This window comes from Mastomys coucha, unplaced genomic scaffold, assembly GCF_008632895.1.
Source record: "Mastomys coucha isolate ucsf_1 unplaced genomic scaffold, UCSF_Mcou_1 pScaffold9, whole genome shotgun sequence".
Taxonomy (NCBI): Eukaryota; Metazoa; Chordata; class Mammalia; order Rodentia; family Muridae; genus Mastomys; species Mastomys coucha.
In genome coordinates, this window is record NW_022196915.1 from 81584635 (window position 1) to 81601216 (window position 16582).

At 32.3% G+C, this 16582-nt stretch overlaps 1 protein-coding gene across 1 annotated transcript in view; it reads right to left on the reverse strand.

Annotated features, from left to right (window-relative positions):
• The window catches only part of Klhl1 (kelch like family member 1), a 375629-nt gene that overhangs the window by 48766 nt on the left and 310281 nt on the right, over window positions 1-16582 (reverse strand). The window contains exon 7 of the mRNA XM_031361505.1: window positions 13069-13293. Coding sequence (XP_031217365.1) covers window positions 13069-13293 — 225 coding nt within the window. The remainder of the gene's footprint in view (window positions 1-13068; window positions 13294-16582) is intronic.

Below are 16582 nucleotides of genomic sequence, written 5' to 3' on the forward strand. Positions count from 1 at the left end.
CTCTAAAATTTTGATTATACCATTGCATAAGAGTTTATAAAAATATTATATTATAAAAATAGAAATATAATCACAGCATGAAATATGGACATATTTATCAATTTGAAAAATATAAAAAATACTGATGTTTGAGTTACCAAAAGTCAGTTTAAGTATCCGTCTTAATTGATGTATAAAATCTTGTGTAATCTAAACAGAAAAATTTTCAACTTTGAGTCACAGAAAATAACTTCTTTCCATGTTATTAAACTGGAAACAAAATATTTAGATGCAATAATGAAAAAAATATTAATTTTTAATGTTAAAACTAATGAAACTCAAAATACAATGATGTATTTATAATAATTATATTGCAAAATTTCATCAGATGCCTGAAGTATCATGATATTTTTGTCAGTGTCAGAATATTAAGTCAAAAAGTACTAAAATTTAATAGTGAGGAATTTGCTATTGTAAACTCAAGGATTTCTTCAAAATAAAATAAAGTTTTAATAAATTTTATTATGCAAAAGCCTAAATTTGCAGTTCCATATGTTGACATATTCTCTACTATAATGTTATGAAACTGTTGACAGTTACTAAGATTAGATGAGTTCCTAGGCATAAGGTCCTTGTGATAGCATTATGAGATAAAATAAGAAAGTTCATTGCCATCTCAATTGAAGAACATGCTCAAAATCATCTGTCATTAAGCCATAAAAGGGTCATCTTGAGGAGCAAGAAACTAGTTGTGATCAATTCACCTAGTTTAGCAACTTATAGCATCCTGTGCTGACCATTGTATAAGACAATGCTCTTATTAAAAAGAGTGTGAAATCAAGGCATTAAGGAAGATTTTAATGACCAAAATTAATCTCAATTAGAAATTTGATGAAATCAAGCAATATAGAATAATTTGAAACAAAGCCAAATATCTACTCTTGGAACAGAAGAAGCTCTTTGCATTGCAACAAACTACTGTAAATAATGCATAACCTCAACTGCATCCTGTTATGGACAGGCTTGTGGTTGCTTGTATTTTGATGCTAATTCTGCTCTCCTGGATGGGGTTGCTAAAGATTCAAGTACTCAGATGACTTGTGAACCATCACCTACTGCATAAAGAAGCCAATCATTGGGGAAGCAGGTGGTACTTCAGGGTTGGATAGGGGAAAGAGTGAAAAGAGAGAGATCCGTTCCTTTTGGATGGGAATAGCTTGAGGACAAGTTGTAGTGAAGCAGTTCCTGGTTTCAAAGGCAGATCTGCTAGGATCTGCCACTGGAGGATTTAGATTTAATAAGGAGGATTTAGATTAAATAAGGCTTACAAGATTAGGATTTTAAATGTTGTGCCCAGTGATTGAGTTACCTTTATTTCTGAACTAAGTTTGTGTTGTGTGTCCTTCTGAAAAGGAAAATAAAAGTCCAGCACGAGCTTGCCCACATAAGCCTGGGATTGAAAGAGTTAAATCAAAGCAGAGGCAAGTGGCCAGGGACTAACAGGTCAGGAAGACATAAACCATAGAGATAGGGTAAAAAATGCAATGTCATATCCACAGCCCAGGCCTGCAAGGACATACCGGGGGGCGGGCATTTGACTAATGGGCCACCTGGTCCTCTTAGCAGTCCCCTTTTACGAATTTTCAACTCTAACTACATTTAAAATAGCCAATCATGTATAGCCACACCAATTCCTTTGTTTCCCCAGACCTTTTTCCTATAAAAACCCCTAACCTCTGGGCCTCGTGGTCGATTCCTTGTCTCCTGTGTGAGATTGGGGGTCGAACTGGAGCTCTGAAATAAAAATGCCTCATGTTTTTTACATCAAGATGGCCTGTCGTGTTCTTTGGGTGCATGTCTCCCAGGACTTGAGCGGAACTCCCCTGCAGGGTCTTTCACTTCATGCAGTGCTTCAACTGAGTTTCAGAGAGAAAGGTATGGGACAAAGCATAGGTTTTCCAGATATGCACCACAAAGGCCGTGGGGGTTTTGAAGCATGGGGCTAATATGTTACTGACCTCCCATTAGGAACTTAGAGGGTTGGGTAGAGAGATTTTGGAGCTCTGATTCAAATAGTCTCCAGGAGATAAGAACTTCAGGGAGACCCCTGGGGCTGAGAGTAGCTGGGTGGAGCACAGGAACTTGTCATTCCCTTTAAATATTCCTGCAACACATTCCCAGTGCATTTAAGAAAAGCATGATTACGTCACTGCAAAAAAAACTTTATATACACACACACATATACACACACACACACACACATACACACACAAACACACACACACACACACACACACACACACACACCTTGGATAACAAGGCTAGATGTGGATGAGAAGAGAAAAGACAAGAGCCACTACGTGAAACAATGAAACAAAGGTCCTAAAAGTAGATGCAATTTATTATACTTTGTGGTGCTTTTTGTATATTCATGTGTCTATAAAGAAAGTATGTGTTATTTTGCTTATAAACATGAATTATTCTTTAAGATGACAAATATAAAAAAAAGATAACTTGAAGATAGTCAACCCCCTATGAGCACATAGATATGCACTTTGCAACACATATAAGAATTTTTTATTATATCATTATATATAATGTTGAAAGAATTCCTAATAGTACTTGGTGGGTTTTATAGACTGAATGTGTACTTCTAAAAGTTATTTATTAAAATGCTAAACTCCAGTATGATTGTCTGAGAAAGACAGCAGACCCCAAGTGATATGATCACCTGTAAAGAAAAGACCAAAACTTGCCTGCTGTCCCCTGCCCTTCGTGAGAGTACAGGTAGAATGTGATCATCTATAAAGTAGAGTGAGTTCCCCAGCAACTTGACCTTGTGCACAGCCTACTCATGCATTTGCAAATTCCATATTTATTGAACATAAATAGTTCATATTTGCACAGAATACGTGAGAGACTTTGAAAACACCTGGAAATTTCTGTATGAACTTTTCTCAAAATGCTTAACCCTTACAAAGTTTTAAATTTTTATACATTTAACAAGAAAACACAGTTTTCTCTAAAGTTCCTAGAAAAGCTAATTTATATAAAACTGCTTCAATAGAACTTATGGTTGCAGAAAGTTGAAATGCTGCAGATCTATAGTGAATTTGTCTTGGGCTTTAGTCCACATATTATATTCATTGGTCACTTCTGTGTTAGGTGTCACATTTGTTCAACCATTAGTTAAAATCTATCTAAGGAATGTATAAACTTAGATCTCTAGACATCCCCAAAGCTAAGTGTATCAGATAATATTTAAAACTAATTGGGGAAATAACCTTGCTTTGTTATGAGCAGTTCATCTGTTGTGAACACAAATGTTTGTGATAAATAATTTTAATATTATTTTTCTTTAGTTTCTTTTGTTCTCTAACTCTAAAAACTTCATGAATCTATTTCCATATGGGAACACTTCCTTCAAGATTATCTGAATTTGTGTTCATGGTCCGTTGCCATTCCTATTTGAGTCACTGTAATTTTTGTTTTTATTTCTGTTTTGCATTTATATTTTTGCTTGACAAATAACAAATTTCAGAAACTTTTTCTGGTCAACCATTTTCTTTACCATTCATTTTACTTCAGTTTCTATTTCCTTAAAACCTCTCCTCTTCTTTTCAAGAACACATGGTATCTACAAGAATATATAGCAGATAACTCATGTGAAAGGACCGAGTTTACTGTGGGTAGGGTCATTTCTACATCAGTGAGCCTGGGTTTTACATGAAAGTTAGTTTATGTATGTAGGATTAAGCCATTAATCAATGTGGTTCATTGGTTTCTGCTTAAATATCCTTCCTTCAGTTCTTGATGTGGCACTCCTAGATGACTGACTATAACCTATAATATAAAATAAGTAACAAAATAAGAATAGTATAAAAGGTAAGGAGGTATGTTTGAGTGCCTATAAAAGCTGTATGAAAGATTTTATATGTTTTATAAATAAATTAAAAGTAGCTTTAATGAGCTAGAGTGGCTGATCTCTTGAAAAGTCACTTGCTCAGCAAGCATGAGGAACTAAATTCAGTCCTCACCGCACACACAAATGCCTGGGTCTCATGGAGTACATTGGTCCTTCTAAGGCTGGGAAGGTAATGAAGTACAGAACCCTCAAACTCTCTATTCAGTCATATTACAAATCTATTTTTCAAGTCTCAAACCAGTTAAATTTCCTGACTCATAGAGAAGATGGGATCCAGAGAAAAAATCACTTGCCACCAAGCCTGTTGACCAGAATTTGGCCCCTAAGACTCAACGTTTTAAAGGAGAGAATCAATTCTCATAGTTGTTCACTGAACTCTACTGGAATTCTATGGAAAATTTTCATGCACACACACACATGCACATACATACACACACACACACACACATGCATGCATACACACAAACATAAACACAATTTATATACTCTGAATCCTTATCATTTCTTATTGACAATGAAATTATGATGAGTAGCTCCTATGTTATTATTTGGCCTTCATTATATACATTTACATATGTGCACATGCACCAACACCAACACACACATACACACACACACACACACACAAACACACACACACACACATATACACACAAACATGATGTAATGATCCTAAGATTAATTTTGGTATTGTAAAGATGAAGAAACAAATGACTGAAGTAATAACTACTTGCTATACTTAGAAATAAAAAAAATATTTTTTTCTTCATTTTTCTTTATTTACATTTCAAATGATATCTTCTTTCCCGGGTTCCCCTCCGAAAAAAACAAAAACAAAAACAAAACAAAAACAAAAAACAAAAAAACAAAAACAAAAAAAATCAACAACAACAAAAAATCCCCTGAAAACCCTGTTCCCTCCCCTCTCCTCCTGCTCACCAATCCACTCTCTCCTGCTTCCTGGCCCTGACATTCCCCTACACTGGGGCATAGAACCTTCAAAGGACCAAGGGCCTCTCTTCCCAGTGATGTCCAACAAGGCCACTCTGCTACATATGCTGCTGGAATCATGAGATTCATCATGTGTACTCTTTGGTTGGTATTTTAGTCCCTGGGAGCTCTGAGGGTACTTGTAAGTTCTAAACTATGTAATTTACTATTAAAGGTTTATGTATTCTACAAATGGACATATAAAGCAAATATAAAATTAAAGGATAATCTTATGTGTTATTTCCTAGGAGATATGCCTGGTAATAGATAATTATACTGATGGACTATTTGTACATCAAAAGAACACTAGTACTCTCTGCTTCCTAGCTTTACCCCAACTTCTGTTGTTCAGAAGTCTTGTGCCCATTGAAGTCTACTCCCTTTTCTAGGGATAGCAGTTCTGTGCTCTGCTCATGTTTAAACATTATGGTCTGTTTTCTCCTCACAAGACAGCAATTAGTGGTGTGGAGTTCACCTTTATGGATATCCATAGGCAAGAGAAACAAGAAGAAAGGAAACCAATCTTTACCTTCCATCTACATATTCTATTATTTGTAATAATTTCTTATTGTTTTCAGAATTCACCCCAAGCAATGAGAACCAACTGGCACAATTTATTTTTAATGAGCTAATTCCCTTTATCTCTGCATCTTAAATATTTTAGCAGCACTCTGACAGGCAATTATTTCATTTATTAATTCCTAGATGTGAAGGCCAAGATTTAATTTTCAATAGAGGAAACGGGTTTGTCACTTCAGGCACCACAGTGATCTGTCTCAGCACACGTTCACTCTCAGCTGCTACTAGTCAAACGTAGCTAAGGAAGTGGAAAGATAAACAGATTTGGGGTTTTCTTCAGGTAGGCCATCAGTAACAAGAATTTACTGCTTGGACATAGATTATGTTGTTATCTTAAATAATTATCTTAAGTAATTGCTCATGAATTCTCTATAGTGGTAGTAGTTCTATAACATGTGACTTTTAGTCCTTCTCTGGATAATAAAATTAGATTCATTTGTGAACTATAATATAAAGACATAACTTCATAACAACAAACAAGTGACCAAATGTTGTTATCTATAACATTTTACTACTACAATGTTTAAATAAATGGCTAAGTTAGAAAAATAATTGCACTAATTTAAGATCATAAGACTTTCTTGATTTGTGTTAAGATAAACACAGTCATTTGACTGATGTCTCACAATAGACATTAAAGAATGGTATTTTAAGAGGAATTAAAGAAATTCAATGATTTGCTACTTTTATCAGCACCATACCTGTTAATGTGTGCTTAATTAAAGTCAAACTAAAAGTAAGCATAAACAACAACCTTGAAAGTATGTCATGGGCAGAATGATTGTATGAGGTGTTAGGTTTAATCATCAGTGGCAAAGGTAAATAAATAAACATAAAATAATTACATAACTATTATTCAGTATGACCCGATGCATATCACTCAACTCTTAATCCTTTAAGTGTTTACTCAATGTCTTGGGGAAAATGATGTGCAAGGAATTATGCCCTTGGCCAGATCTTGATAGGATACTTCCTTTTCAGAGAAGAAATTACATGAGGACAGACTTAGTTGCAAAGATTTCTGAGCATCCTTGTAAGCCTAATTAAATTGCTTCACCTCTGAGCTTCAGTTTCTTGTTCATAAGGTTGCAGTAAAAATAAAACCTCAAGGGGGCTGTTGTGAAGATTAAGTGGGGAATAAAGTTTAAGATGATAGACTCAGCTTTTGACATTCACTTTAGTATTAATGTAAGTCTCAAGTTAATGTGACTTTAGATGCTGACAGTCAAAAATAAGTTCATATTCAAAAATGTTCTCAGAAGAATAAATAACAGTCTGCATTCATCTTATTCTATTTCATTCTTGCTGTTTATCCTACTTCCCTGGTCCTTCTTCTTCTTCTTCTTCTTCTTCTTCTTCTTCTTCTTCTTCTTCTTCTTCTTCTTCTTCTTCTTTTTTAGATTTATTTTATTTATATAAATATACTGTAGCTGTCTTCGGACATAACAGAAGATGGCATCAAAAATTCTCAAAAAGCACACTTAAATCTTCCTGGACCTTAGTTACCACATTTTAATTTAATGTATTTATAGTTAACTCATTTTAATTAATTAATTAATGCATTTTGTTTTTGTTTTTGTTTTTTCTAGACAGGGATTCTCTGTGTAGCTCTGGCTGTCCTGTAACTCATTCTGTAGACCAGGCTGTCCTTAAACTCAGAAATCTGCCTGCCTCTGCCTCCCAAATGCTAGGATTAAAGGCATGCGCCACCACTGCCTGGCTTTAGTGCGTGCATTTCTATTTGATATTTTCTGAGTATTATTGTTTGTAACAATGTAATATAAATGCAAATTGAGTATTTAGCCAGTGACCTTTCTTGCAAAAAATTCTCTTACATTCATACACATATTCCTATCTTCTTTTATTTAAAAAGTTTTTATGTCTCATGTATTTCTTGAATTATATCTATCTGTATTAGAGACATATCTAACTGTATTTCTACTACATTTTCCAGTGAATATCGAAAGGAACAAATTTATCTATATGTTTCTAATAGGAAAAATATAGATAATATAGATAAATATAGATAAAAATCTAACAGATTTCTATATTCTATATTCTAATGTAAATAATATAGATACTATAGATAGTATAGATAAATATAAGTAAATAAATCTAATATATTACTACATTAGAAATATAAATAGATTTGTTTCTTTTGATATTCTCTAAGAGAATGTAGTGAAACAAACAAACATATTTAAATTTTAACCTAGAATAAGACTGTTATAAAGCAAAATTTCATGGAAATCAAATTGAAGTTTAATCAAACCTGTTGCATCAAGTTACTTCTAGTAATTAACAATGTGGAAAAAATTCTTGTTATTTCATTGAAGAGTCTCTGAGTAGTAATATTTTCTTTTACAATTTTAAAACTCTTAATATAAAACTAGAATATGTAATTAGTTCCTATACTATAATAACAAGGAAACTATTCATGCAGAACTTACTGAGAGTACAGGCATTAAAATTCTTTTGTGTATATTTCCCTGAATAAGAACATAAATCAATAAATATATCATGAGATACTCAAGCTAGGTATTAAAAAGGTGACATAGCATTGTATTGACAGAAATCTAAATATATAAGTTTTTTTCACTTTCCATTTATAGTTTATCAGTGTATAAATAATTATATTGTTCTTGGATGCCAACATTCTACATTCAGTTTTATTTATCTTTTGACATGATTATTAATAAGTTATAAATTATATTTTCAAAAGTAGTAAAATGAACAAAATTAGTGGCTCTAAAATTGGCTTATGTATATCTATTTAAATCAAATCTGTATATGTAAAGAGAAAATAGTGTGTTGTGTTTTTCTTTTGATTTGATTGTTTTAAGCCAGAGATACCAATTATGTATCTATAGTCTATAAATTATTTACTTTAATAATTTTCTGTGCTTATCAATGAAAGCTGGATAGGGAATAAGATAGTAGCACTGTGTGCATGTTCATCTTTGTAGAATTTGTATAGGTGATCTAACTTTAAAAATGTACATTTGCTACCAAAGAATTACTTCTTTTAGCTGTGTAACTACAACATGTCTCCTCTTTTATACTATATAAATTTAACAGATGATACACAATGTTGATTGTACTGTTTTAAAATCTATTTCCATGTGAAATCTTGCAAATCTTTTATGGATAATCTTTATAAAGATAAAAACCTTTATGTGGTCTAGTAAACAATGTTATTCTACAAGTAAAAGTAACAAAAACAGAACAAACACACATGGAATAAATTGGCAAACCAGTATGTATTCTGAACCAGGTGTTTTTTAATAAAATAATCAAAACGATTTAAGATAAAAAAATGACTGATTAGAATAAAAAAATTATTTCAGTGAGCTGTAATAGAAATATAGACTTTTTTATTTGTTTGATATTTATTTATTTATTTATTTATTTATTTATTTATTTATTTTTCCTGATATATTCCTCAGTGCATTTGTTACTAGCTCTTTTCTGTGTTGTCTAAATCCTGTGGAAAATAGACAACATTTAGTCATTTTTCTTCTAAATACATGCACATATGTATTCATAATAATTATGTGCTGAACAGTATTTAGTATTTTAACTTTTCTTCAACAGTTTATATATTCTGACTGTTTGCCTATCAAAGGAACAGTTTCACATACAATAAAATCTAATTTCACTATTTTCCATTATCCATTTTAAGTAGACAATTTCAGATGGTTTTAGTTATGTAATTACAGATTAGTGTAATATTTCAGATATGGAATTATTCTTCATTCAAGCAACAAGAACAATTTAGAGAAAATACAGGGCTGCCTAAGTCTTGTAAGTGGGGTGGCATCATGTATTAGCTTTTGTAAAGGAATCTTGTGATGAGGACTTATATTATAAAGACAAATATCCTATGAATGCACAGGAGGAAACTGTGGAAGATCTTCATATCTTACCATTAGAATGACTAAAACATTCAAATGTCTTCTCTTGAGAATTTCCATTCTCCTTCTCTCTCCTTGGTCTTCCCCACCCTCTCATCCTGTCTTCCCATTTATGTTTGAAGAAGGATATTCAAGACCTTGGATGTCTCATTTTTCTTATGCTCCCCCCCCTGAGAATTAGCTAGATTCATCACTAGCTAAGGTAAAACTTCTGCCTACTATAAGTTTAAACAGCCATATGTTATTATATAAAAACTGGATTTGATACCAAATAATGTAATGCTCATATAATTCCCATTTTGAATTTGATTTGAATAACCAATTGCTCTTATCCACTGGTGTACCTACCAGGTCATGTTCTGCTCAGCTCAGTTGCTGCCTCCGCAAACCACAAATGCCATGGGATATATTATAATCCCAATGTTATTAAATTTGGAACAAATTGAATATTGTCTGCTTTCATTTCATTTTTGAGGATGTTTCTGGACTATTCACTTTTTAGGTCAGACAGTGTGCTTAAAATAACATCTCTCAGATGATGTCTCACTTTCATTTGATTTCTTATTCAGGAGTAAAATATCAGTCTTTCTGAATATTAAGTTTAATTCATATTAAATTCATAAATTTCTACAACTTTATACATTCTCATTTTAATTGTTTAAAGTGAATGATATCAGTTTTATTTGTCCCTGTTTATTCTCAAATTAGTTTGGGAGGTTATATATGAGGGTTGTCCCTATACTACAGTCTATAACTTTATATATAATATATATATAATATATAAATTTCTAAAAATTTCTATATATATTACATATATAAATTTATATACATTATATATATACACACACATATATACATATATATACATAAATATATATATATATATATATATATGATGACTGGTTAAAATTTGAATAAATTTAAAATGAACAAAAATTAAAAAGTCAATGTTTTTTGAGTGATATGAAAATTTAGACAAATTTAGAAATTTTAAAAGGCATACAATGATGTATCTTGTTTCAATAAGCAAATACTAACAGCAAAGCAATGGACACTTATCATGAGTATAATGTTCTGCTCTTATGCATCAGCTCTGAACATAGGTCATGTGTCACAAAGAAGACAATCTCAAGGGATTTTTGAATAATAGAAATAAATGAAGATTTGTCTCTGATATCTGTATTTGAAGGACAATAGCAGGTGAGCCAAGAATTCATCTTTCAAGACCACAGCTCCCTATTCAGGAGTCAGTTACATTCAGTTACATTATTAACCAAAGATACAAAGAAATCCAGGGATTTAATCATTTTTATTAAATCATCTCACATCTATATCACCAATATGAACACTCAGAAACACAACTGTGTACTTAATTGGCCAAAACTTATAAAAAGAATTGGAACATTAGAAAGACATATAAAATCTGAAACTAAGAGGAAGAAGAACAGAAAGAAGAAAGATTAGGAAAAGATGAAGAAGAGCACAAGGAAGAGTAACAGGAAGAATGAAGGTTGAAGAATTGGAAAATTCCAAGGGAGAGAGAAGTGACTATAAATAAAAAAAAGAATTAAAAAGACAAGCAATAACTTTACAGGGATAACAGGGTACTAACACTGTTAAGAAGAAAGCAAATATATTTAATTAGTAAGTAACAATATTTTGACTTTATAATCCCAAGGGAATTGAGATAAAGATATTGTTGTAATTAATGTGCTGTATGTAAATGGAAATCAATTCAAAAGACTGGGTATTAATCAATCTAGATGAACTGGCAGAGAAAGAAATTAAACTTATATGAGTAACTAAATCAGGAATATCAATATTGCAACATATCTACAGAGAAGACAGCTATATGACCTTGGATGCTTTCTGTATTTGGGTATCACAACTCTGCTGAGCTTTCTGTCATTCAACTGTTCATGAAAGGATACTTGCCTCGTCCAAGCACTCAATTTTCACTTTATTTCCCAATCAAGCTTGCTGCATCTGAATGGATCTTGGGTGAATGTGCAAGTCAAAGGCTGTTTTCTCTATATAGCTCTTTGCTAAACATTAACAAGGGTATTTCAAATGAGACTGCTTGGAAATGTAATAACCTTGGGATTATCTGTTGTGGTTTTGTTATTGCATGCAGTTACGCATTTTAGAAGGTCTGCAGAAGAGCCTTTCTCAAAAAGAAAAAAATAAAAATAAAAGGCATATAGGAAACAATGAGCAATCGGAACCAAAGCACAGAGAGAGTTCAAATCACGAGACAAAGACATTACATGTCAGCATATTTATGGAAGAGCCAGAGGAGGCACAATCTAGAAGAGAATTTGACATGAAAAGTCTTGTCTATTTGATTTGCTATTTGGTTTCTAAATCCTGTGGGAATCATTGCATTCTAGATTAGTATGATACTTGCCTCAGATAGTTTACCTTACAGTTCCATTTCCATATGAGTATTTCTGGTGTGCTTTTAATACACATAGCTTTTTAAATGGGCCTATTGAAACACAGTGTCTTTGTCATTCTATTCAAGAGTAAGTCTCATCTTATATTGATAGGAGAATGGGTGTGTGTGTGTGTGTGTGTGTGTGTGTGTGTGTGTGCATTACACAATATATTGCTGCAGAAATATTATTTATATTCATTTATGAATTATTATAGAACTTCTTTCCTATGGATGTCTAAATATATGGATCTATAGTTAAAATATAACATCTTTAAAATGTGTATCCTAAATACATAAATTATGTGCCTTAATTTACCTGTAGTATGTCAAATATTTGAAAGAAGTGTTTTGTAATTCTTCTTGTAATCCATACAACATGGTATGTAAATTCAAAAATTCCCTTTGCAGCAGTGGTGGAACATGCCTTTAATTCCCACCCTCAGGAGGCATATATAGGCAGATCTCTGTAAGTTCAAGGACATCCTAGTCTACAAATCAAGTTTCAGAACAGCTAGGGCTACACAGAGAAACCATGTCAAATAAATAAATAAATAAAACAAAATAAAATTAATAAAACTCCCTTTGTTCAATTATTCATATACAATATATAGAAGTGAGTAATAAAGAGTATAATTTCATTATTGATATCATTGTTCAAAATTAAATTGAATTTAACTGTTACTTTTAAAACACTCAAATATAAAGTTTAAATACTTGATTCTCAGGTAGATATTATGATTGCAAATCTTGTTCCACATTAAATGAAATGCTCCATGCAGAGCAGAAGCAGCCTGTCACACTGGCTCAAGGCATCCATCTGCAGGTCATTCTCTAAAAGTTTTCAAGAGGAGTAAACTAATCACAAAACAGTTAATCTTACCTTTCTTCCATGCTGAGAGGAACCATCTTAAGTTCATCTAGTTTACAGGAAGCATTTTATCTCTGGACTTCAATACATTGTCTATCTAGTACACTATCTGTCTTCAGTATTTTGCCTATATTTCATCTTATTCACACCAAATATATGAATATTAGTTTATAAAAATGTTATGGACAGCTTAAACTCTCCTTCTTTGAGTTGGCCTCCTTTTTCAATACCACAACCATACATTCAACAATCTATGAAAATGTTGAAAAACTTAAAATATTATACTCCAAGCCAATCATTTTATATAAGAATTTATTTTAATGCATTTGTATTTTCAATGAAAAGTTTTAAAACATATAAAAAATATAGGCCTTACCTAGACCATGCCTATGTGTTGACATTGGTGGTAAAACAGTCCATGTCTTGGTTCTGGGATTGTAACATTCAACAGTGTTCAAAGTCTTTAATCCATCTCGACCTCCAATTACAAAGAGCTTGTCATCAATGACAGCCACACCAAACTGAAGCCTTCTGCCATTCATCATTCCTGCCTGAATCCACAAGTTTGTTCTGAGGTCATACTTCTCTATGGTTGTAGCCCCTGATAGAATATAAAACCAAGTGGTCATCAATCTCAATGAATCAATGAACATCCTGAACAATACAATGTAAATTAGAATGCAGAAAATATAGTAAACACATCTATTTGTCTGAACGAAAAGCATGACATGAAAACAAAAGTAATAATAAGTCATTAACTTTATTTTCTTTTCTTTCTGAGACTAATGATCAAATAGACACATATGTCCAGGGTTAAACTATTGGTTTAATTGCAACAATGTTGGAAATGAATACTCAAATTTTAAAACATTTCTGTCATTTAAATATTTTTTAGCTTGAAAAAAATGAATGAGAGTTCCTTTAAATGACACAATTATGTGTGCTGTCTATCTGTAACAATTTCTGAAAGTAAATATGTTCATTAAACAAAACATTACTGGGCTGGAAACTTTGTTTTTACATTTGTATTTTGCTATAGGTAGGTAGGCAGGTAGGCAGGTAGGCAGGTAGGCATGTAGGTAGGTAGATGAGGGAAAAAGAGAGAGAGAGGGAGAGAGAGCGGGAGGGAGGAAGGGAGAGAGGGAGAGAGAGGGGGGAAAGAGGGAGGGAGGAGAGAGAGAGAGAGGAAGGGAGAGAGAGGCAGAGAGGGAGGTAGGGGGAGAGAGAGGGAGGGAGAGAGAGGGAGGGAGAGAGAGGCAGAGAGGGAGGGAGGGGGAGAGGGAGGGAGAGAGAGGGAGAGAGAGAGAGAGAGAGAGAGAGAGACAAGCAGACAGGCAGACAGACAACACACAGAAAGGCAGACAGATAAATAGATACAGAGAGATAAAACTTAACAAACAAAACTTTTATTGCCTGTAAGATGGCTCAGAATACAAGGTGCTTTCTGTAGGCTTTGATGATGTGTGTTTGATATAAGAACCCGTTGAGCAGAAGGGAAAAAATTAATCCTACACATTATCATTTGACTTTCACATATGCACTGTGATAAAGATGGTCCATAAACATACACTGCACAAACAAAATAAATAAATGCACTTTTATTTTCAACTGGAAGATGTTTAATAAATATTTACCATGATACTTAAACTTCTTTAAAATTGTCTGAAGAATAGAATTATAGTAACATTTAGATATATAAAATGTAATTTTATCCTAAGTAATTATATTATAGTCTCTAATGACTCTTTTTCTGAACAAATAAATATAACTTTGAGAAATAAAATAACACAAAACAGAAAAATTGAAGATGTCTAAATTAGCTTCCAAAAGTAGTAGTATTAGTTTTTGCTACTTATATAAAATATTACAGCTTAGAACATATTCACAAATATTTATATGATAAAAAATAAGAGTTTAAAATTCTACTTCAGTGTTTGGACTCACTGATTAGCCTCAATTCACCAATATTTTATCTTAATAAATGAGCCATGAGTTTTGTGTACTTTCATTGAAACATCAGTGCTTTATTTTAATTGTAATGTAGGAAAATGTTTTTGTTTAGAGAACATCTATTTCAAAGTGGATTGATTAACTTTTTAGAGTATAAACAACAATAAACAAACAAACAAATAAATAAATAAGAATATCTTGGAAGCAGAAATTTTACCAATTATAGTAATGTGATATAATTTACTCTCAATTTATCTTAAAAAGTAAGATAATAATGGTATAGAATCTTAAATGATGAATTAACTGACATAAGTAAAAATAGAAACATTATTAAATAATTATCGATGTTTTATATATATATATACATGTGTGTTTGTATAGCTTAAAAATAATATACTTATTTTTAGATTTAAGCACATTTGCTCTATTTCATTCCACTGTCATAAGTATATTTTCTGAATTGAATTGCATCATTGAATAATTTCAAGATTGACTGGCCATTAACAAAGCTACAGTGCTTGCTCTCTACAAAATGACATTATGGTCCTTTTGCTGAAGACAGAGCCTTTATAACTCACTGAACATGACCAAGTAAAGCTGTTCATGGAACTGTGAAGTTCTTTTCATGCTACTAGAAGAGCAGGTAAACATCAACCCAGCCTCAAATATTTGAATATACAATGGTGACTTTCTTGCAATGTACAAGAATGTTACAAAAGGTGTAAGAGAAACCAACCACTATCTGATTTGATTTCAGACCTACTCCTTGAGATGGAAAACATGCCTGACACTTCTCAGATGGTTAAAGACTCTGAGACTTGTTTGTCCATGGACTTAAAGATAAAGGAAATATTTCTATTTTTGCTAACAGTACATAAATGACTTCTAATCAAATTCATTCATACCCATACCTCAATGCCTTGCTCAGTTACTATTAGAGAGATTTCTTCCTGCTGTACATGCACTTCAGCATCTACAACTATAATGTGCAGAAAATGAGAGAGACCTTGGAACAAGTCAGTTCTAAATTAGATATGTCTATAAATCTTTCCCTTTGGGTTCAGTTAAATATGCAGAAGAGGAGGCAGGGGATTATAAAATAGAGTAATAAAGGAAGACAGCAAAAAATCAAAATCTTCTCGAGATGATAATTCTGATACACATATGAACACAGACACTGGCAGCAAGCACATGCTCTGAGCAGATGGATAGCAGATTGTCTAGTCCAGATGGAGCACCAGCACTGAAAGGGACTTGGACAGCAGCTCTCATCCCTAACCTGGATGATATCTCCAACTGATAACAACTCAAAGAAAAAAAATCAGTTTAATCCAAAGGAGTCTTACTGGGTAAACGAACCACACTTAAGGGAAGGCCTCATATTCAACAGTAAATGGCCAACACAAAACAAACTTAAAGTTAATTTGGAAGATTTTTTCTCGTAATTCATTGACAGGGGACTTTTTCTTTAACTTTACAGATCATTTGCTTATTTATTATGTTTCTAAATTTTTGTCTTTTGGGGATTTCTTTGTGTGTACATATTGTATTTTACTGCATATGTTCCTTGTTTTTCTTTGCCTCATTTGTTTTATTTATAATTTTTTCTCAATTAGGTTTGTTTGTTTTTATTTTATCTTATTCTATTTATTTCCTTTTAGATATTTTTCTATTGACAAAGAGCAACAAAGCCTTAGGATTTATTTGGATGTGTAGGTGTGGACGATCTGGGAGGAGTTGTAGTGGAACTGTAATCATAATAAATTATGTGAATAAAAATCTATTTTTAATTAAAAATTATGCCTGATCTCTCAAACTTGGTAGCATTAGTACTAAATATATTCCTTATTAGAAAATAATACATATATTCAAGCATGTGTCTTTTGTAAATAGCTATTGGCAAATGATAACAGAAGAATGTAACTTGATGCTAATCAACC